Raw genomic sequence first — 22,868 nt, forward strand, 5'->3', positions numbered from 1 at the left:
CTCTAATTTATTTAATTCCTAACTTTCCTTGACACAGATTTGCCCTCTCCAGTCCATTTCGACGTCTTTTCATAACTTCTAGATTTATGACTTTCATGCAGAGGCACCATGTTTCTTGAGATCTGGGGAGAAACGATCTCGCAACATTCCTAATCCTTCATTTATGTCATCGTGATGTCTTCCATTATAAAAGCGCCGAGATAATTGCTTGATACGTATTTAATGTGATGGCGGTATCACGGTCGATCTTCAACTACAAAGAGTATCAAAGCAGGTAAATTTAACAGTTGAATTGACTTAATGACACGCTAAATTAACTGACCACTAAGCGGTAGTGGCTCGCCATGGGCTACCAGCCACTTTAATGCCGCAACGTCGAAAAAACTGTTTCATGAACACGATTCAATGTACGAAATTGCGTTTAAATTACAATCTTCAAGAAAATCGAATTAGATTAATATCGTTTAAGTTTTTTCTACTTTTGTGGCATCTCAGCTTTAGGTTGTTAACATTTGCGGTTGGAAAAGTTAATGGTAAAGTACTGATGCTCCGGTTCTTGAAGCATAATGGATTCGGACCTTCTGGAGTTTCTTCGACCAAAATTATCTGTGCGGAGAGTGTACTTCGCTTAGCAGTAAAAACTAATGAGCAGTAGTCAAGAGGCGAAGAGATGGATTTCCTTACAGCCCCATAAAAACAAACATATCGAGAATTAAAATAAATATCCTACCTGTTCCTGGGAATGGTGACTGGCCTACATTCTTCCTTTCTAATCATTTACCTTATCTCCCAATAAATTTTCTTTAGTCGCTTTTAAATAAAACTCTCAAGAGCGAATTTATTAAACCTGCTCTTAAGTTTGTTCATGTCTGGTTTATGGTACCATAAAAATGTTATTGAGTTTAAAGTGTATTAACATTATAGTTAAGCCGGCTTTTATTGCTGGCTACCTGTAATTCGGCCTATTTATGGTATCTGGTAGATATGAAACGATTTTGTTGATGTGTTATTTGTTTCACTCATATAACATTGGCTTGGATTGCAACAACACATGCCTACATAAAAGAGCGGGTATTTGTCGATGAATTGCTTCTGAACCTGAAGATTTTCTCGCTATCTGCCCCTTTGCGAAGCAACGGCCCCTGCAAAGAGTTCGTGAAGACATTATTTAAAAATTAGTCTTTGACCATTCGAGTCATACTATCATATCTTTTGGATGGTTTAGGATCAAGCACATCGAAAATCATCGTCATAACCAATTTCACGTAGTTTCACATTCTAGTTTATGTGAAATAGTTCCGGTTGATGGGGTCTGAGGTCATTTTAGTTGCCCATGTAGAACTTCGTGAAACCAAATTATCGAGAGTCTAAATTTAATATTACTTTATATTCATTTGAAGTGCAAAATGCGAATATCTTTCTGCGATTTTTAGGTAAATGACTAATTCACATACCATTTCTAACACAATCCCATATATGATAGTTTCCGATTTTTGTCCTTGGAGAAGATGAAAATGTCAAAGAATGTAATTGGTAGATAGTTTGGTAATCCAATCATGAAGAAGCTTACCGAAGTTATCAAAGATTTGGAAGCTGTTCCAGAAAGAAAGACGTAATGGAAGGCATGAAAATAAATAGACATTCAATAGCAGGGAGAATGGAGAAAAGAACCAATTAAGGCTGTTTTACGAGTCGAGGCATGTCTAAGAAAATTTTTAGCAAAAACCACATTATCTTCCAAGTTCATAGATCGTCATGGAGAGGTCTATACATATACATAGAAAGTTGTGTGTATTTGCGAAATACTGCAAATAAAAGTTGCTACCCGCAAAGTTTCAATCTGACAGTTTCCTGAGTTTCTCTCTTGAGTTACTTAATTGATGATTGAGGGATTGAAGAATCATTTTAAGCCTCACATTCGAGGAATCTTAACTAAAGGATCCTGACGGGTTTTCGCGGGATTTCCATTGTAATATCTACGTGAGAGGGATTATTCCCCCCAGCTAGTTTAGTTCGTGAGTTTTTGACGGTTTAAATATTATTAAAGACAAATTAATCACTCGTCAAAATACATGCCTTCAAATTTAGCAAAATCTAGCATTTGCCTATCTTTTCTCCCATTTTTCATTTCGTGCATCTACAAGTAAAGTAAAGTCGGCCTGCCTCGTAAACATATAAATGAGACACACAATGGCGGGCCATAGTACCTACTACTGATTCATATTGTAACAAATCTTCCTAACAAAGATGCGTCCACTAGGCGACACCGCTATTATCCTGTTACAAAAGCAACCTGTAGACATTCCCTATTGTTCGCCAATAAAAAAATCTACTACCACTACAATAGTACTATCTTACAAACGCTATTAAGCCAGGACAGTCAATTGATTTCATATTGTCCAAACTACTTATCCACTTTGCGTCTGGTCTTTGTTCGGGCTTTGAATGGTACCACTCACATTTTGCAACGAAAATGCTGGGAAATATGAATTCAAATTTCAAGTCAAAACATGTATTCAGTGATCCGAGCGATAGTGATCCTTATCGAACGATTCTGGTCTAAAAGCGAGGGTTATCAACAATCAACAGTCTTCCTCTCACAAAAGGTGCTGCCACCCTGAATCGACATTGATGGACGACGACATTGGCGACCACCAATAAAAATGTCGATTCTTCAGTTCGATGGTCGATCTTCCTCTTCTTAACCTGTCGGTTGGTACTTCGACGAAACATTGTTCTTTACCAGTCTGCGACCCAATGTTTCCTTGTCTGACATGTGTATCTTAATGGACGGTCTAATTATACCATGTTTAAAGCAGTACCGTCTCTGTCTTATTTTAATATTCATAAATTAGTTCTCAGAAGGTTGAATGGCTGAATCCAATTGTTTGATAAAGTTCATTAGCTAATAAGGAAATAATAATATAACCACAGTTTTAAGGCAATTCATTCGGGCAGCTCAGCAAAGTGTAAATAATTTAATTTGAATTTTTAATCTACAGATGTCTCAATTAGTACTGAACCAATTAAAAATCTCGTTTTTATCGTCCTGAGCGTTCGACGAAAAACACGTGGGATCAACGTTTTGCCTGGATTAAAGATTTATTTTCTGGAAAAAAAGTTTTTGTTCGGAAATTTTAACTTTTTTTAGCTCTAAAACTGTGTAATAAAACCACCAAATACAAATTTCCACTCAAATCTACTTTACTGCCTTTCCCATGGTTGCAGTTGAATATTAGAGACAGGGAATGAAATTGTGCATAGATAGTTGCAGAACAAAGCCGATAATTGAAGATAATTTTAAGGGAAAAATTAGAATTGGTTTTAAAACGTGAGAAAAACGTGGTCGAACAAAGAAATTATTGATTAGTTCGGGAGTAGAGTTGTTCAATTATATTGTTTTCCTATTGTATCCTCTGAAGACATTGGAAATAAAGCAGTATCCTCCTGATTTTTTGAAGGTCTACCATAAAGTTCCGTAATCGATAGAAAGTGCCGACCCATTTTTCGAAAAACACCTGAATCAAAAACTCACTCTTTTTTGTGTGATTGTAACAGCACTTTCTGCGGCAGGTGCGCAAGTGCTCGTGCTTCGTCAGTGTCCTTTCTCTAATTAAATTTAAATAATAAAATTTTAAATTATATTTTTGACGTTGATTCATCTCTCAGGACCAGGAAAGTTGTCACAGAAGACACAGCAGAAATTAATGTCGAACGTAAAAATTACCAAATGGAAATTTTCGTTGCAAATTCCATTTGGTAATTTGCAGATAAAATTTCTTCATTTTATTGTTTCATATTACCCACTTCTGCTTAAACCCTAAAAATTCCAAACTTAAGCTATGTTTTGCTTATGCTGAACTGACTTCATATGCAAGAATTGTTAGTTATAAAGAGCATAATAAACCATCACTTGCCTAATAACCTGCAACATGTTTTTAAGCCTAAAAAGTGTAAATTACATTGTTTTACAGTTAGAAATAGAAAAGTTCAAGTTAAGCTACAGTTATTATGGAACACGTTAACCCATTAATGGAATTCTAATGGTTGTTGCGCTAAAGGAATCTCAAATGCCTAATAATATTTGACTAGCAGGCGTGAGTTCTAGTCAAATATTGGCCTTAGGACCCAACAACCTTCGAGTATTTGAAGAGGAAGGCGTAATTTATTTAGAAAAACAATAATTCTGTTTTCTTTAGTGAGACCACTTTTGGGTATTTGACATTAGGAGATACTGGTATTGGGAACCTCGCCAAAGCCAAAAAATCCTCAATGTTGCAGTACCTTCTGAAAATGCCAGTACCAACTTGAAATGCGGCTGGCTATTCTTAGAAGTTCTGAAAGGGCAGTGGCACCAATGTGGAGGAAAAAAGAGAAATGAAATTTTTACCCTTATGATTTCGAAGCCGTTTTTGGACCTGTAAGGTGTCCCAACAAACGCATCTTTGCTTATAGCCTTACACCTTTTTGGGTGGAAGAAAAGTTTTTGAACAGTATGTTGTGTGCCAGAAGGTACCATAATTATCCAATTCAAGAGTCGCTTCATGGAGAAATGCAATTCTAATTTGAAGAGCAAAACTATTTATCTCACAGTTACAGCTACTCCTGTTGAGCTGCAAAGTCGAGGACGTTTCATGCAACGACAAAAATTTTAAGCGATATTTCAAGTGACGTGTCTTAAAAATAATAGGTAGTGTTTATCCCATTCTATAATCTAACTATTCATTGTTCAGTAAATAGTACGTGATAAACACTCAGTAACAAGCATCATTAATCTTAAGCCTACGAAGGTGTAAAAAAGGATGTTTTTGTTTGGGCCGGCTGTTGATGCTATGGTGCTCCTGAATTTTATAATGGCTTCAGGAAAAAAGTCCTTGAAGAGAAATTTATTGCTCTTGTTCACTGCTAAATATGTACAATCTGGTGTTGTTCCATAAACATCCTTCGTTTCACCATAGCATCGATTTTACGTAATTTTTTGATGATTCAATCGTTTATGTCCATATAGAAGAATTAATCTGAAAAGATCCCTTCGGAAAGTTACTCTTGCAATAAAATTCAATTTGAGGCACAAATATGACGAACGATCGGTCAGACTCATCAAGTTAGAATTAAAAGTTGTACAGAGGCCACGAAGAAAAATAACAAAACAAGGGCCACTACTTGGGGAGTAGGCGGATGAGAGAAAAAAACGGAGAAAAATTCAACTCGACGAAAACTCCCATTTTTCAAGAAGTTCCAAACCGGAAGAAACAAAAACCATTCGGTTTGTGTTTGGCTTAAATTTTTATGTGTTTTCTATTTTATGGGGGATTTAGTGGGTGCAGATAGGTACGTAACCCCCATGAAATTACCGATAAGAGTTACAGCTGTGTTACTTCCCATTGGGAAGCTGAGAATATTTATCGAAGAGGATACAAACCGTTTTTATTGTGTTCGTGCTTTTAGAGTTTACAAAACAAATTTAGTTCTGAAAATGTTTATCGCGCGTTCTGTATTAAAAGCGACGTATTTCACTATGAAGTAACGACTGTAGTTGTGGCACTAGATACTGACATAGAAAGTCTACTTCGGTCAAATTTCTCTCAATGTCTACGACTCAAAAATACCACAAAGTTGTTACGAATACGTAGCGTTCGAATTTCTCCTCCCAATATGGCTCGTGCCTAACTGGTCGTGACAAGTTGGCGGATGCGCCCTCGGAAGTTTCTTCCAAATTTTTGACACGTCTCCTTTAGTTCCGATTAACCAACATCGATCGACTGAATTTGGATAACATACCTGAGGTCGTTGAGCCTTCCAGATGCAGTTGGAGAGACTTTAATTTTGAGACACCTGCAAAATCGTTAGAACGGAATCTTTCGTTTCAGGAAATAAAGGTCTTACAACCTAGTTTGCGCACGCTTATAGGGCTCAAACTCGGGTGGCATTTGGTTTATGAAATTCCCCTGCGAATGTACATCTCGTGCATACTCGTGCATCGGAGACTGCAGACGATTTTATTCGTGCAAACGCTTCGCGCACCGGTGCTTTTTTCACCCCAAATTGCGCTGGTGCATTTCATCCTAAAATCAATTGATAATCAATGGAATCGTCGCATAAGATTATCGATTTTTGACAATTTCGGCAGCTACCTTTGACGACGAAATTCCAAACAGAAGTTTCAGTTACCAAACCGATCAAGAGCGAAGCCAAAGCTGAGATAAACACATCTACACGTTATACTGATAAACCACGTGTTCCTTTTGACGGACTGGTTATGGTTTGGTGAGGTATAGAGAGAAGATATTATGTACACAGGTGCATCGCTCTTGTATGTAAACATTCACAGCTTTCCCCCATACGTATAGTTAGGAACATGGTATGCGAAGGCCTAATGTTTCGCGTGGTGGTCAATACCCAATAGCCAGTGAACGTTGTGAAATATAAATCAGTAATCTCTCTGATTTATTACATCGATTTCAGGGTTTTAAAACTTAACAAGCTGAAATGTGCATTACCACTTAGGAATTTTACCCACATAGTCGTTACGTGATAGTTTTACGCTTTGTGATTCTCAGAGTTGTTAGCAATTGCTTAAAACATCAATAGATTGTGATTAGAGCAGTTATGAGGCAACTTCAGTTGGGCAACAAAGACGTATGCGGAAAGCAATTATAATAATTAAATTACTTACTTTATGGACTCGTAACTGAAACGACAAAGTTTATTATGCAACCGAGAGCATCAGAACAGTTATTATCTACATTAGTGTGGCCAGTAATATGATACTCGTTCCATTAAAACTTATATTTAATTATCCATGGGAAAACTGGCCACAATACATGTTCCCTGACAATGTTCACTTCCACTCGATTAAAACTGTATTGATATTATCTAACGTGTTTAAAAACGTGTTTAATACATTAATGACCAGTTATACTAAACGAAACCGTTGTTAATGTAGTTGTTAAGAGTTCCAATATGGAAATTACAATGATGAGAGATTATCTGTTTTTTGTTGTTTTTTCCCTGAGCATCAGATGAATTGATCGTGAATAACGTGTGAATGTTTTATGTGCAGATAGAAATGAGTATCTTTATTGGTTATGAACGGAGTTAATTATTTAATTTGATATTAATCTCAATACATATTCATTCCTGCAGCCGTGGGCTCCGATCGATCTTCAAATGCTGTTCATTCCCGATTAGTTCAGGAATTTGCTATGGAGCCGCTTATTTTCTTTTGTCGTGTCCTTAGCTGCATCTTTCCGACTCTTCGAAGCCCGACCATTCTTGTGACACATTTCTGAAATTCATATTCCTTCCTGGATGGATGGATTCCTTCCACGGGTCGGTACCATCAAACCATGGAGAAGTACCAACCCCTTTTTTCGCATAAACGATTCAGCAGTTCGGAAATAACGTTATTCTAGTGTCCCTGGTTTTCTTCTATTGGGCCATTTAAAGGAATTTGAGCTGGAATTTTCTTGGCCCTTCAAAGCCCCACCGTTCTTATGAAATATTTCGGGGTCTGCATTTCATATTGTTTTGGTAACTTGAAATGACATGAATCATCATCTGAACCATCGTTATGTGAATGTTTAGTTTCAAATTCTCCTCTCTGCTTATGAATTCCAGCTTAAACTAATTAATTTGGATTAACATGAATATCTTTCAGTCCTTGACTGTGATTGCAATTTTGAATTTGCGCAACTTTGAACTTAACTAAGGTGTGATTTAATCATCTTGAAGAGTCCTATTGGCGTGTATAAATTGGGTTGTAACGGTTCCTATAATTTCTGAAATATAAGGTAAGATATCTGCTTTAAAGATTTGGAAAGTATCTCAAAACTAAGGTTTCTCAAACTACGTATCCAAGACTGGATGACTTCAAGTGAGCTATCCTGATCTATTATGGGATCGATTTTTGTAGATTAAACCAAAAAAGGTTCTAAAAATTTTAAAATTTTGCTGAAAACTTCCAAGTAGGGATTACCTAGTTACTTTTTATCATTTCGTCTCGATGAGTTCTACAGGTTGTATCTTAAATGGGGGTTTTCCTTTAACACATCATAGACCTCAAGAAACTAGGCAAAATCTTTATGAAAAATTTTTTTTAGAAGTAATTTCAAACACCAAACTTTACAAATAATCCCACAAATAAAAAGCACATAGATTTAGGTCTGATGATTTCACGGGCCGTCTTATTGGTCCGTTGCGACCTATCCACCAGTTAGAAAAAGTTCCGTATTTTTTATTAATTGTTTTTCATACGCGCATATTTAGGCTGTTTTCGAGATTTTGAAAAAAATTTACATAAAGATAATGCTTAGTTTTTGAAATCTATGTCGTGTTCAAAGGAAAGCCCCTTCTTAAGATTCACCCTATGTACAAGTCTGCATAAATCGAATTGTAATACCACTTTTAGTTTAGTGTCTAAAACGCTGGGTAAGTCCAAAATCATTTTTCAAAAATCCCCCAACACGCTGCTTGACCTCGAGTTACCATTCGTCGACAACTAAATAAAATTATTACTTGAAAACTTATATGTCATGCTGATAGCTTCACCAAAAGGCAAAAGTATACCATCGTTAATGTCGAATAACCAACCGAAAAAACTAAAAGCAGCAGGCGGACCCTGTCAAAATCGATATATTTAAGCTTTAATACGACGTATTAGAATGAGACCTGAACTTGAAAGTCATCCTGGAATCGTTGGTTATTCATTTTAGTTGATATGAGAGAGTTTAACTGCTACTTAATGGATTAAAGATGCTCAAAAGGTTATTGAGCCCAGGAATGTGCATCAACATATTTATAAAATTATATTTTTTCTGAACGTCGGGATGTTGCACTGTTTCCGGCTCAAAATTGATATCGGGAGATCCTCGATTCTCTACACTTGCCCTGCGGTCAATTCGATTATCGCAATATCGGATCCTGAAAAATGACCTAGTAGAAAAGGTACTTTATGCAGGTAATACGAAATGACCACTTTCTACGAAGATAACCTGTGCACACGAGACCTCTTCGTTTTCGTCGTAATGCGATATTTACGCATGAGTCGCATTCGTGCTCATTGCGTAATATAGAGGGTGATCATTTAAAAAAACCTTAAGTAGTAAATTCATCTTCGCCTGTTGTCAATAAGAGGTTCGGTGGTAAACAGTACAAGGCTCAATCAACGCCCTGCGTTTACGGTTCACTGAGTACTACGAGGTATTTTTAATGATCGCCCGTTACTAATACGCTAGCAAAGATTGTCATTATTTAATGGCCATTGATTAAGAGAATTGATATCAGATAAAAATCTAAGATCTATATCTCAGAAACTGATCCATTAATCCAATCAAACGAATGGACTGAAAGGGGACAAAAACCTGACCATCCGCATATCAACTCTGATTTCGAAAGAGGATTAACTGGAGGCTTTTAAAAAGATTAAAGCTTAACGTAAGTAAATACGTATTTAGGAAGCCTTTGAAATATCAGTAAAATAGTAGTGGAATTGCATCATGAGGAAACAGAACGGTTGCGTGTTTATCCAGGTTTCCTCAAGTTTCGTCAGCTGTGCCTGGCATTACGTCAGTAAAGTTGATTTGAAGAAATGCGATTTCATTTTGAATCAACAAATTTTGAAATATGTTCAGATTGAGGACAATGAAAGCGTGAGTTAGCGAAGACATTTCCTGTGATGGCGTTGAGCAGGAAGTCGATTATGCCTGATCGATGAAATAGATCTGCCCATCGAAGTTCCAGTGGGCCGATAAAAAATCATTTAAATAATAATAATAATATCAGTTCCAGTGGAGTGTCTGATTGTTAAAACGCACACAGTGAGAGGAAACTGTTGAAAAATTGAATGGGATTTGTTTTGTACTAGTGAAACCGACATCATTTAAAATTCCATAGGTAACAATGTAGCCGATGTGTTCTTCTACTTTTGGTTATAAATCGTTGGAGATTCCTACTTAGTGCTAATACATATTCACCTGGTGTCTTTGCCTCCCATAGTGATTGTACTAATGATGGTATTTTCAATGGTTTGAATTAACACGAAAGGATAATTGCCGCATACTGATGATCTTGCTGGAATAATCTGACCGTTTTCTAGCACGAATTTGGGCGTAAAAACACATTTCTCCCATTATGGCGTATTGTAGTTTTAAATCCGTTGAACTACGCCTCTGCCTTCCTTATCTTTCTGCTAGCGTAGTATGACTAAATTAAATATGAAAAAGATTGATCGACCCAGAAAATCCCCCGCTTCTTTCGGCGGCTTTTTTAATCTCTAAGCAACGCTAAGGATAATGGAATTATCTAATACTTGTTCTTGTTTTTTTTTCAGAGATCCTTCACACTAATTCTTCAGGCTGTGGATCACAATAATTTCTCAATACCAGGTGAGTAAAGCAGTTTTGGCTCTGATTCAAGCAGATAACAAAATGGTAGTTTTGGGTACTACTTTAGTAATTTATGGATTGATTTCTGTTTCGAAATCTACCATACTATCGAAAGTGGGACTGGACGAAAGAAGAAATTTGACGTATCCATTGGTTGCAGCAGTAATTGAAATAGTTTCTTTAGCCCCACAGCGACCATCACCAAGACATATATTGGTGATCACTGCTGTTTGATCCACATGTAAATTAAAGGATTTTTTATATGCATATTTGAACTAGACGATCTGTTTTTGCGTTTTAATAATAACTTGGTGTTATCGATAAGCAAAAATGGGAGACCCTGAACCGATTTTGAAGAGAAATTAAGATAGAAAGTCTCCTAGTGTCTTAATGGGTTTCATTTTAACTAAAGTTCAGCTCATTTCATTTAACCATAAACTTTTTCTTCAAAAAATGTTTCACAAACATTTCCTTTGAATTCTGTGGAGTGTTTCTGATATTATAAACTATGTCACAGGTCGCATATTCTGGTAAGATCCGAGGGAAAAGTATTCGAATTATAATTATTATACTAATCATAATTAATGTTATATTAATTATAATTAAGTAGAAATGTAATTAATATATCGAATTAAAGTAATTTTCCTGTCTGCCGGGACTTGGAAATAGGCCCCAATTAGCACACTTAAAGCAATATCTTAAGATTCCTAAAACAATTAGCAGTAAATTTTCTTCAAATGTGTTAATTTTTCTTGAAGTGTAAATTATTCCTTAAATGTATTAATATTCCTGTCTTCACGTATGTTTAAACTTTCATTATATTGATTAATATTTTTCTGCAATCGTTAAAGATATCCTAATTTTTTTAAGCTGAGGCATAGTCTGTAAAATTGTTAAGGTCCTTAAGACAAACAGTATCTAAATGTGATCTTTAGGATCAGAATCTTACTTTAGGTACTTTCCTTAGCCTGATAAAACCTCCAAATTAGTCCATATTAACAGACTTAATCGATCTGTTGCGGTTTCTAAAATAGGCATGAGAGGGTTTTTCTCAGGTTTTTTAACATTTCTTCAAGCTTGTTTGCCATTGTTCAAAATAAAGTTTGTTAGAATCATATCTATTAACAAATTAATTTCTTTTTAAGTGTGTGAAGTTTTCTAAATTTTTAAGGTGACAATGACTCACTTCGAACTCTGCCAAAATCTATAGGAGAAGCGTTTGAAAGTTTTCTTCAGATTTTTTAACCTTTTTACGAGCGTGATAATCTTCTTCATTCTGCAGGTGATTCGTTTAATCAATTTGTTTAAGTTAGTTAAATGTTTTTTAGGATTGCCACTTATTCTTTTATTAACACTTTATTCGGGTTTGTTAAGACCTCCAAATTGGCCTTCACGGACAAATTTGAATCGATATGTTAAAGTCTCAAACTGTAGTTAGCTGTGTATTCACCATTCTTCAGGTGTAATAGCTTTTTTCAGATTTTAGGCGAATAATCACTATGACAATGACCTGCGATGATTTTTTTAAGGCTGACTACACTTCGGACAGTGTTTAAAGTCCATAAGACAAATGTTTTCTTGGGGGGTTTCTTTGTGTTTGTCAATACTTTCCCCGAATTTATTAAGGCTTCTGGGGTGACACCCATTGGCAAACCTGGAAGAAACCATCTGGCAAAGCCCTTAAAATCATTTTGGTTCATATCTTCTGGAAGAGGCTTCATGCTTATTTTGATGTGTTTGAGGAACGACTCTTCGAGTTCAAAAACCCTAAACATCCACACCTCCTCAAATGTGATCTTAACAGTTTGTCAAGCCAACATTAGAGTACATATATTCTCTCATTTGTAAGTTGAAACATTTCTTGCCACCGATCACTTTCAGTTCTTCCAACCAGCGTTAAAACTATCCAGAACTGAAACGAACGAACTCGTCCTGGTGGCTTACACCTCTCAAATATTTCGCAACAATCTCCACTACCAATGGGAGTTGCCTGCAGGTATTGTAGTCGATTTGTAGACTCATAGACTTACACCAAGATGCCCAATCGGACTTGATCGAAGATTCCCAATCCGAATTTGCAAACGACTCTACGCAGTCTACAGCTTCGCTCTCGGTGGTTCGCGGTACGACTTAAACGTGAAACCATCTACCGACCTCGGCCACTTTCTTCTGCTGAAATGTAGTAGTTATATCCTAATTGTAATAAGCTCTCTCTGTAAGATCTGCACCCAATTGGAATTCGCAAAATGTGCATTTAAATAAAATTACCTTCGAGTGCTACTAAACGATCCTGTAGTGTGTACACAGAGCGGTCGTTATGTTAAATTTGCAAATCATGGGTCGTAGGCGTCTGTACATTCATTAATAAGTACTTCAAGAGCATTTTATCCCATTTTAAAATCGTTTACGAGAGTGCTTATATTGACTCTTGTAGCCGGAGGGCCGGTCGTCCTACACACCTTGCACTTTCTTCAGCATAATTTAAATGGTACTTTTACACCACTGTAGTGGATCCTATTAACCTATTCGAGTGGTAAACACAGTAGTTTTGTTTTTATTTAAACAGTCCGCTTGGTCGTGTTTTGGCCATTTGAATAATCATTCGCCTTTTTGTCGAGGTGTGTGAATTATTGTTCCTCAGGTGTCAAATTGCCTGCAATAATTACAGATTCGACGTCAGAAGTGATTAACTTCTTCAGGTAGCCTTGACAATTATTGTTTTTTTTATGTTTACCTGCTTGCGTTCTAGCACTTAATCATTTTCAAGTGCTACGTGTGTTTTGCATTCTCCAAATAGCTCTTATATCTCTTTTCAACGAGTATTTACATCATGACATACCATTTATAATTTATTCGGCAATCTTAGGGCATGCGAGGAATAAAACAGGTTGAGTGTACGTTCTTAATGTATTAATCATTATGCTAACTGAGTGAGCTGATTTGCTTTTATACGAATGTTTGTCATTCAGTCCATTCGCAGTTGTTAATGGACCATTCAAAACTGCCAAAATCGTTATCAGAGACGTTCGCCAACAATGTTGTATATGCACGTGAAACATAGCGGAAGAAGAAACTTTAACTATTGGCATTCTGAGATAATATAGAATTCAGGGCCAAAACTATGTGCAGTTAACAAAGCAAACCTAAAGCTCTTGAACGATGGTGTTAATGAAAAGATGTTCCAATGCAAAGATTTTGTCTTGGAATTAACTGTAAATGTACTTTTACGCATTAAAAATCTATTGGATGCAGTGTTCCCTCATTGACACCTTAGAAGAATTAGACCTAAGTATGTAGTTGCCATTCCGAGAACTCGACTTTTACAATGTTTTATTATTCTTAGTCGCGCTAGCATGAGATGATGAAAATATTTTTGCATATCTAGGGTGTTTAAAATCGTGTGATTATATTTTTCAACAATGCCCAATAATCTATTTTTAGGTAAATGATAATTATCCAATTAATAGTAGCAATCGACATAACGTAACAAAAAACCTGGGCTTCAAAACGGTTACAAGTATCTTTGACATCATGTATTTCTCATATTCTCCATAAGGCCCCATAGATTAATATCGAAGAGTGTCAAATCGGGTGACCGAGGAGGTCACAGTATAAGAGCACCAAACCTAGGAGATCAGGTTTAGGTTGTAAGGCTCGCACTTCTCACAGGGTGTTGTCCAAACAATTTGATTGGAGATATTTATTTGGCGAAATACTGTTCTTGTTCAACAAAGTTCAACGCTTTTCCGCATCTAAAACTCGTTGTTAACCCGGTCCACCACCACGCACTTGGTGCGTTTGCAGCGCTAGGGAGGTAAATTTTGTGGAATAGGTGTGCCTCGAATAAATTAATGACCTGTCAATGTATTTTGAATTAGTACAACGAGCTATTAGCGCACTTCTTTGTTGGTAACGTTAATAAAATGAAAGTGGAAGATCAAAGCACTGTAGTGACTGACAATTGATCACATAGTAGGACAAATAAGGAAAACTGCTGGTAGTAACTAGATTCCGGAGAAATAATTAGTGAATACATGAAGTCAAAAGCAATTAATTCATAAATTGTTAAAAAACTCACATCTCTCTTATTATCCAACTTTTATTATGGTGTTTTGGTTCAGTCAGTTAGGTGGTTAATCACTACTTAAAAATAAAATCCCAAGCAGTGAAGAGTAGAAGCTTTTAAGATTGTCGCAGACGCGCTGAGGTGAACGATTTCTTGTGAAAGTCACTCTAAAGATCGTAATCGTCTTATTCATCATAGTGAAGAATTTATTTATTTGTGTTCATTTTTGTTCGCACTGTATATCTGCTCAGAATGCAGTATGATGTTTTTAAGTTTAATATTTTCTTCTCTATTTTCAGCTACAAATGACATAATAGAAGAAGCCACCTACTCGGGGATAATCGACCCCAGCCCCGAGTGGCACACATTGAACCATAGGGGTCCACGTGCGCACCTCACCTACAGGGTGCGCGTAAAATGTGATAGTCACTACTACAATTCTACTTGTACAAAATTCTGCCGGCCGAGGGACGATAAGTTCGGCCATTTTATCTGTGATGCTAATGGTGATAAGGAGTGTATAGAGGGGTGGAAGGGGAATATTTGTGATATAGGTAAGGGCTGTTTCATCTACGTTAATGCTCACAATATTGATTTTTTTTCTATCTTTTTTGCAGCTGTATGTAAAACGGGATGCCATCCCATACACGGAAAGTGTGATTTTCCAGGAGAGTGCAAGTAAGTGCCTAATTAACGTAACAAAACATTGTGCTTTTGTTTAAAAACCTATAGAAAATGATAGTCCATACCTTTCAAAGGTCCAATCCAAGTCACATCCATTATTGCTCACCCATATGCATAAGTTGCCCATCACCGGCCGAAGCTACGCTTTGTTTTCCTAAAAAACGATACAAATTCCAACATTTATATGTTAATTAACAGCATTATAAGTTTCGGTACCAGCCTGATATCTATCGCTTACACTACCTAGTGGGGTTGAATAACTAAAATGGGTTAACATTTTTCCATCTTTAATGAAGTAATTTTAGTTAATATATATTCCATTTTGTTAATTAAAAAACATTCTTAAAGCATTTAAAAAGCATTTAGTTTGTGAGGTACGGGCAGTCTCAAGCAGGAGCGAGCTTTTAAGAACTTCGAGCTTTTTTATTTCACGCGCTTACGCGATTTTTCCTAATGCGCTTTTCATGCGGTTAAGCTGGAACAATTGAAATTTTCTACACGCAGAAAAATGTGTTATTACAAAGTAAAATCCACATTCATTTGAATAAATATGGTTTAGATAAAATCATACAAGCTCGCAAAGAAGCTGTGAGAAAGAAATAGTTTAACGTGCAGTTTATGGGGAAACGATTAAGTATAGAAACCTATACATGCTTAATGGTGTTTTAATTAACAATACTCTTTGAAGTGTGACTGTTCATTAGCAGTACGTTTCAATTTGAAGCTCAAATGAGTCAATTTAAATAAATTTATGGGAAAATTTGTGTGTTTTGGATTGTTTTTGTTTGAAAGTGGAATCGTAAAATGCCAGAGAAATTGTTCGTTTATTTAAACGTTGATGGGTGAAATTTTGCATCGGTCTTGAAGAATTTGGACGTTAAGTATCTTTTCGTTTAGCCAATTATGGACAAATGCTGGCAGAGCCCTTCAGCGACTCCCACGAAATTCCTTTGAACTTCCTCTAGAATTCTAAAACAATATGCGATGCCTTCACACGGCAGCTAATGCCTAAATAAAATTAAAAGAATTTTAAATCTCACAATCTCCCTCTTCAGAAGAGCCCAACCGTGCTTTATCTTACTGCCTTTCCGACTCTGGCTCTTAAATATTTCCACATAAGGCCTGAATTGCGACTGAAAATGGCAATATTTAGCGGTATTCGTTGAGAGGAATTTTGAAACTTTGCCCAAGTCGATACGAATCACACTCGAGATTGATTGAAGGATTTTTCTCACAATCCACTATTCATAGCGATTGCTTGAAAGAATTCTCTATCCATAACGGCCAATCGATTGCCATCATCTATATGGCTGAAGAGTAACGGTTAAATGTCTTCTGCACGATTTGCGGTAGTGATTGCGTGTGATTGATTATTTTTTCAATTAAAACGAAAGTATGCTAGACATGGCCTAATATAGTGGGACTAATTAATTAGTACATGAATTGTATGGCCGGCAGAAGTGAGCGTTACATACCGCGTGGTCAACCGATTTTTACCAACTGCTACATTATGTTCTGTCGATGTAATTTGTTGATGCATAATTAGGATCTTGTTTTCAGTAAGCAAAGATTGGGAATTAGCTTCTTTCCAGATGTTTTCGGTGATGACTGATGGTGCCGAAATTGGTGTTTTTGTTTGCGGAAGTTTACTAATGTTAGATGATGGATAATTTACACTGTTAAAAATAAAAAGACGTCCAAGGTGCCTTTAAATAAAAATAAAATGTATCTAATATTTAATAATATTTACTATTTAAAATTCATGCTACTTACACATCTGAAATAATTTGCAATAATGTTCTGTTTTGTTCTTTTCCTTTTATTCTGAATTATTTCCGCCTCCTGTTTTTCGCTACATAAAATTATTCTCAAACTCTTCTAGTATTTTATACGTTAAAGACTGTACGGCTAAAAAATGCCTGAAAAAACTTACTTTAGGTGCGAAATTAAGAACGTAAACATAAAACCGTAAAGTAATTCATTAGAGGTATGTCTGAATTTTGAAATCGGCACGTGCAACAGCGATACCAAGGACAGATGTCGTGTCGTATGTCCGCTATTAACAGGTGATTTAACAGACATGCTCATGTTTTGGTGAAAAGGAAGTGTCCGTTTTGTAGAGGACCCGTTAGTTAGAAATCGCTATATTGAAAAACCGCTATTATAAAATTCAGGAACCTGAAAACTGTTCGTTATTATGTTGAGAAATAAATGAAATGAAAGCACCTCGGTTCTCTTATGAAATGATAATCGATGATAAGTTATGGCAACGATACGAAAGTTCTTCGATTTCTTTACTCGCTCATGAACGAAATCTGACTCTTCGCTATATATGCAGAGAATTCAATTTGCTACAGCTTTTCCACTTCAATACCTTTTCAACTTAAAGATTCTAGTTTTTGCTTGGAAATTACTTCTGCTCATGATGATTTTTATCGCATTAAACGTTCGAGCTTCCTATTTTTCGTTAATGACTACTTTTGGATGGAACTGCGCAATTTTCACTATATTTCCATCAAAGAATGTTACTAGAACAATTTTCCAATTTAATATCTACAAATTGGCCATTCCTCTTTCAAAACTAAATACTTCTACTAAAGGTTTCTACTCTTTACTAATAACGTATTTTTTTAACTGAAATTGTGCATTTTTCTCTATATTTTCAGAAAATGTTTCTCTATATTCTAAATCACTCTCCAGCTCAAATATTCAGAATATTTTAGAATGAAGTGAACAGATCACATTTGTTGGTTTATTATTTTTTGAGCAATCGCCAAACAACGCCAAGAACTTAAATCCTCATATGTGTTGCTTCTTGTGCGATGTTTTTATTTTTTATTCGCATATGCCAATCTCTTAGGAATCAAAGAAATACGCATATCTATCTGCTGTAGTGAATATTACTAGTGACCTCCACTGACCTTTCATGCCCATGTATCACTGGTCCTAAAAACCTTGTGTGATGTTATTAACCTACCCTCTACAACGATTCTTGCATGTAGCCCCTCGAGAAATTCAAGCTCCATAGTATGACTTTGGTCTTCAAATATCTTCATAGGAAAAAATCCAGTGGGGTCAAAGGGCCTAGCGGGCCACTTCATTAGACATCTTCTGCCAACTGGCACCAAACAATAGTGCAGCTTGAATCTCTATCCCGTTGCCACGCTAATAAGTGTTCACATTGTCTTATATTGTTACATCATAAACGAGCCCCCTTACCACTAACATTTCCCAACAGTTGGACGCTACCACGGCATCATTCAAGACAAAAATTACATCACTTGTCAGATAAATCTTGATCTAACATAAAGAAGACATGTCAATTATTGAAGAGCTAAATGAGATATAGATTAGGCGTTCTCCTTTGCGGAATACGTGAGAATGTGCCTTTAATCCTTGCGGAAACGTTTTGCTTTCGTTTTAGCCTTTTTAAAAGAATTTATGGAAGGAGTGTCCATTGATATATCTGTAACAAAAAAATCGAATAATAAAATTGTAGACGTTCATTGTACGAGATCTATGGCCATTCTTTTGTAGCTGAGATCTCCCATTAAGGCTTAGTTCCTAATTAACTGTCCCTTCCAGGGTTTTCCTGCAATATTCATTTAGAAAGTTATTTGAAGCCATGGAATTTAAAACAGGATCTAACATTTTGGACTTATCTGGTGAAAATAAATATTGTTCAGATGTCGAATAAGTGCATACATACAAATATCGGTTTTCAAACGATTAACGTGTTAATAGTAATAGCTCTCTTGCTTTATTGACTATAAAACTGAAGAAGCAACGCAAATGGCATTCAATTGCTTTTTGACTTAAGTAATTGCAACTCTAAGGTGAGAAATAAAACGAATTATACGCATTTTATTTACTGTTAATGTCGATTTTAGTGCCCCTGGGGAACGTTACTTTAATTGTTGTTAATTTTCCTCTCAGCTATCGGATTTATTTTAAGCAGTTGCAATGCGGAGATGTGCTGTTTGTTTTAAATGCAATTAAAGGGCCTAGTTCTTCAGCTTATCTTCATATGTGATTCTCTTCTTATTGCTGACGAGTAAGAGGGAATCAAATTATTTTATGGTCAGTGCATCAATACGATACCATCGACGAATCGGAAATATACGAAATACTTTCCATCAGTCAACGAATCTAAGAGAACATTTTATTAGACTATTTTTCTGTCGAAAAATCCAATGTGACGCCCATGAGAAAAAATTAAGTTGCTGATGGCAGCCAAAAGACAAAACGTCGGATGGCAAATCCGAAAGCGTCATCGCGTGGCTGAGAAAAAGTGGCAACGAAAATCTGCGTGTGGTTTTGAGCTTCCTCGTCAAATGACGCTAAAAAATAAAAACGAATTTTCCAATTTTTAGTTTGTTTCGGCTATTTTCAGAAGTACTCGGAAAATTCAAATTTTGAAAACTGCGTTTGGTCAAACGCTAAATCACGCGGTTTTGCCCCCATTTCAATTTCTTCGTGTCTCCTCTAGTTTCCGAGATTCCAGTGGTGATTCGAATTTGAAGTGCCCTGTGTAGTTGTCATTTAGAAGCCCAAAACAACTTTAACTTCCCATAGCAGAAATAGAAGCTTATTCAGGGTATTAGAAGGAAAATTTATGTAGTTAGTGATAGGTCCATTGCGTTTTCCGAACAATTATTCAGGAGAAAAAATCATTCTAAAAATTGAAAGTAAAATCCATTTTTAAAACTTAATATCTCATTATTATCACCACACGAAACATTGTCTCCATCAGTTGTTATAGCTTATTTGTCCAATTTCTCATTACCTTACTTTAAACAACACAGATCTTAACTTCTTACAATATTAATTGATGGAAACAAATTTATTCCTAGTTATATTCTTCATATATTTAACATCTAAATCCATTGGAATGTCTATTTAAACATAGTCAGGCAAGGTTTCTTTGATCCACTCACCCATCCCTGGTAGAAGGAAAAAGTATCACATTAGATACTTTTTAGGGCTTATTCTCTGTAAGATAGGCCACACAGCATGAGACATAAGACACGTAACGTAGGATCTGTAGTAAGAACTGCGTGAAGGTACATATAATGGTACAAACCTTAAGTGACTTTAAATGGGTGTTGTTCGAAGTGTCGTACAACTAAAGTGCGATTATTGCGCGATTATGTCTCCAAGCAATATTTACTTGATATTGCATGTTGCATGTCAGAAGACATGCAACTATGACAAAAGGGAAAAGTTAGACCTCTAAAGACTCGAAATGTATTTCTCTAAGTAGCGCCAAAATTGGCATATTTCAACCCCTAAAGATTTTTAAATTTAACGTGCTTGATTAGCCTATAAAAATCGTCAGAATTAACACATCTGGATTAGTATGATAAGATTGTATAGCACCCGACGTACATTTGCAGTGATGATATCACCGTAATTTTCAAGTGACATCCATACCTCACCAACATCACATATAAAAGTACAGAATCTTACCATTACAATGTTCGGATTAAAGATGTCCTGTCCTGTCCTTCTGGATTATCATTTTGTAATAATGGAGCAGTAGAAGTGAATTTCCGCACGCAAAGTCATTTTCACCATATTTTCATGTTCAGCTGTCGACCTGGATGGAGAGGAGACTTTTGCGACCAGTGCGAACCTTATCCAGGCTGCAAACATGGATACTGCAACGGATCTTCATGGCAGTGCATATGTGACACCAACTGGGGAGGAATCCTTTGTGATCAAGGTGAGTTCAATAATTATTTTGGGTATGGGGTTTAGAAATTACTTTACATATTTCAAATTTAATTTTGCTTTTATTTAATCGCAATCAGAAGGCACGTTCGTGTTACCGTTACAGCGGCTTCTGAAAAACTGACTGTTGATGATTAATAAATTTACCACCACTCTATACTTAAAGACCAATATTGCAGACACTCTTTGATTTATCACCTCGGCCATCTGGTTTTCACACGAGGTAAAGATAAACTTTCAAGTGGTCAAAAATAAAGGAAGAACGTTTTTCCACTTCTTTCTGTATAATAGAGACAGAGTCATAAATTAAATAAATTTGACTCTACCAGACAGTAAGGCTGTTGAATTTTGGACGAGACTGATTTTTACCAGAAATCCAACAAATTGCATACACATAGAGCGAAAAATGTATTTGGTATTGTAGGAAAAGCTAATCTTGGCAATCTTACAACCCTCTTGTGCCACAATTCAAAACCGATCAACCGCTTTTTTATTGCAACGCGAAATAATACCATCTGTCTCTCCCCATGTTCATCAATGGATGAAAATGCGTTATGGGGAGGAATCAACAAGTAGTCTGCCAATTCATTGGCAAAACTCAATTGCTCCAGTTTCTAAAAATCTAATCCAAGCTCGCAACACATTACTTTGGACAGCGCCTAAAATTCCATTAAGTTCTCCTTGGAAACAATTGTACTTAATTATACAACAATTATAAAAGCGTTCTATACGGTTTAGATGGATTACTCATTGTTTCTTCTATTTTTTAGAAATAACATCTCACGCACCACCAGAGATTGTTGTAAGATGCAATTGGACCATTCATAATCCTCTTTGCCTTACAAGACAGACGAGGCCTTCCCACATCCTTTTCCTTTCAACCACTGAAATAACCATTCGTAAAATGCGAAGAAAAAAACCACTTACATTTGGAAATGTTCCAATAGAGTGTTTGAAGGGGAAAGGAAGCGGAATTGTCTTGTTTATCACGTAGGACAAGGAGGGTTCAGAATTGTCCAGTTGTGATGATTGTCTTTCGATCTAGCCTGAATTTGCCACACTTTTTCAGTTATCATGTACGTGCGTTCGTATAGTAACTGATTGATGTACTTTTCCAAAGATGCAGATTTGGGTCAGAACTACATAGCGTTCGTCCTAGCCCTGAGCAAGGGATGACTGTTATCTTCAGTTAGTTTTAACTTAGAATGGCGTGCGATTTTCCCGCTTCAACCAACCCTTCTGCAAGCTGCTGTACCGCAAGAAATAAAATATAATTGTTTAGAACAATAAGTTATTACACATATCTACAGCACCCTCTTTTATTATAAGCCGCCACCTAATTGCTGCTGACGTTCAAAACCCAAATCAACACTCCAAAAACCGAAAAAAAGGACCCTAACAACAATTTTAAACATAATCTACATTCATTAAAAGCTACCCAGCCCTAAAAGCGCACTTGAGGCACCTGTACGTTTATCCCACGGTGGTTTAATCTCCTGAACGGCGCTGTCCCTCTCTGTCTCTCTCGAGCTTCTTCCGGCACGTCAGCTCGCTTTATCTCCCAGTTTTTTCTTCGATCTACCGCGATGTTTAAATTGGTCTACAGCCTCTTTTTTCATGAGCGATACACATGTTTATTCATGGATGTACAAGGAGAAAAGATATTTGGGAAATTGCAAATTATTTTCCCTTTGTTTTGAAGTTCAGGATGTCCACGTCCATTGTTTACAAATTGGTTGTTGTTGAATTATTCCCTACGCCTATATTCGCACCTCATGTACCTGTTAATAAAGAATCATGTACGGAAAAGCCATAAAGAGAATCGCGATTAAAAACTTTATTTAGTCCCTTGCTGGAAGTCCTAGCAGGTGTGCACTTAACGCACACACATTCTATACTTTTCCGTTCATTTGCAGTAATAATAAGCGATCATAAGAGGCAGTATAGGCAGCCATGGGAAAATTAAAATTATGCACAAACCTCCGACTTTTCTGCATGTA

General features: G+C 36.3%; 1 protein-coding gene across 1 annotated transcript in view; it reads left to right on the forward strand.

Moving 5' to 3' along the window:
• The window catches only part of Ser (Serrate), a 143,209-nt gene that overhangs the window by 87,573 nt on the left and 32,768 nt on the right, over positions 1-22,868 (forward strand). The window contains exons 3-6 of the mRNA XM_066401326.1: positions 10,331-10,385; positions 14,751-15,005; positions 15,069-15,129; positions 20,727-20,860. Coding sequence (XP_066257423.1) covers positions 10,331-10,385; positions 14,751-15,005; positions 15,069-15,129; positions 20,727-20,860 — 505 coding nt within the window. The remainder of the gene's footprint in view (positions 1-10,330; positions 10,386-14,750; positions 15,006-15,068; positions 15,130-20,726; positions 20,861-22,868) is intronic.

The sequence above is a fragment of the Euwallacea similis genome, chromosome 22, assembly GCF_039881205.1.
Source record: "Euwallacea similis isolate ESF13 chromosome 22, ESF131.1, whole genome shotgun sequence".
Lineage (NCBI taxonomy): Eukaryota > Metazoa > Arthropoda > Insecta > Coleoptera > Curculionidae > Euwallacea > Euwallacea similis.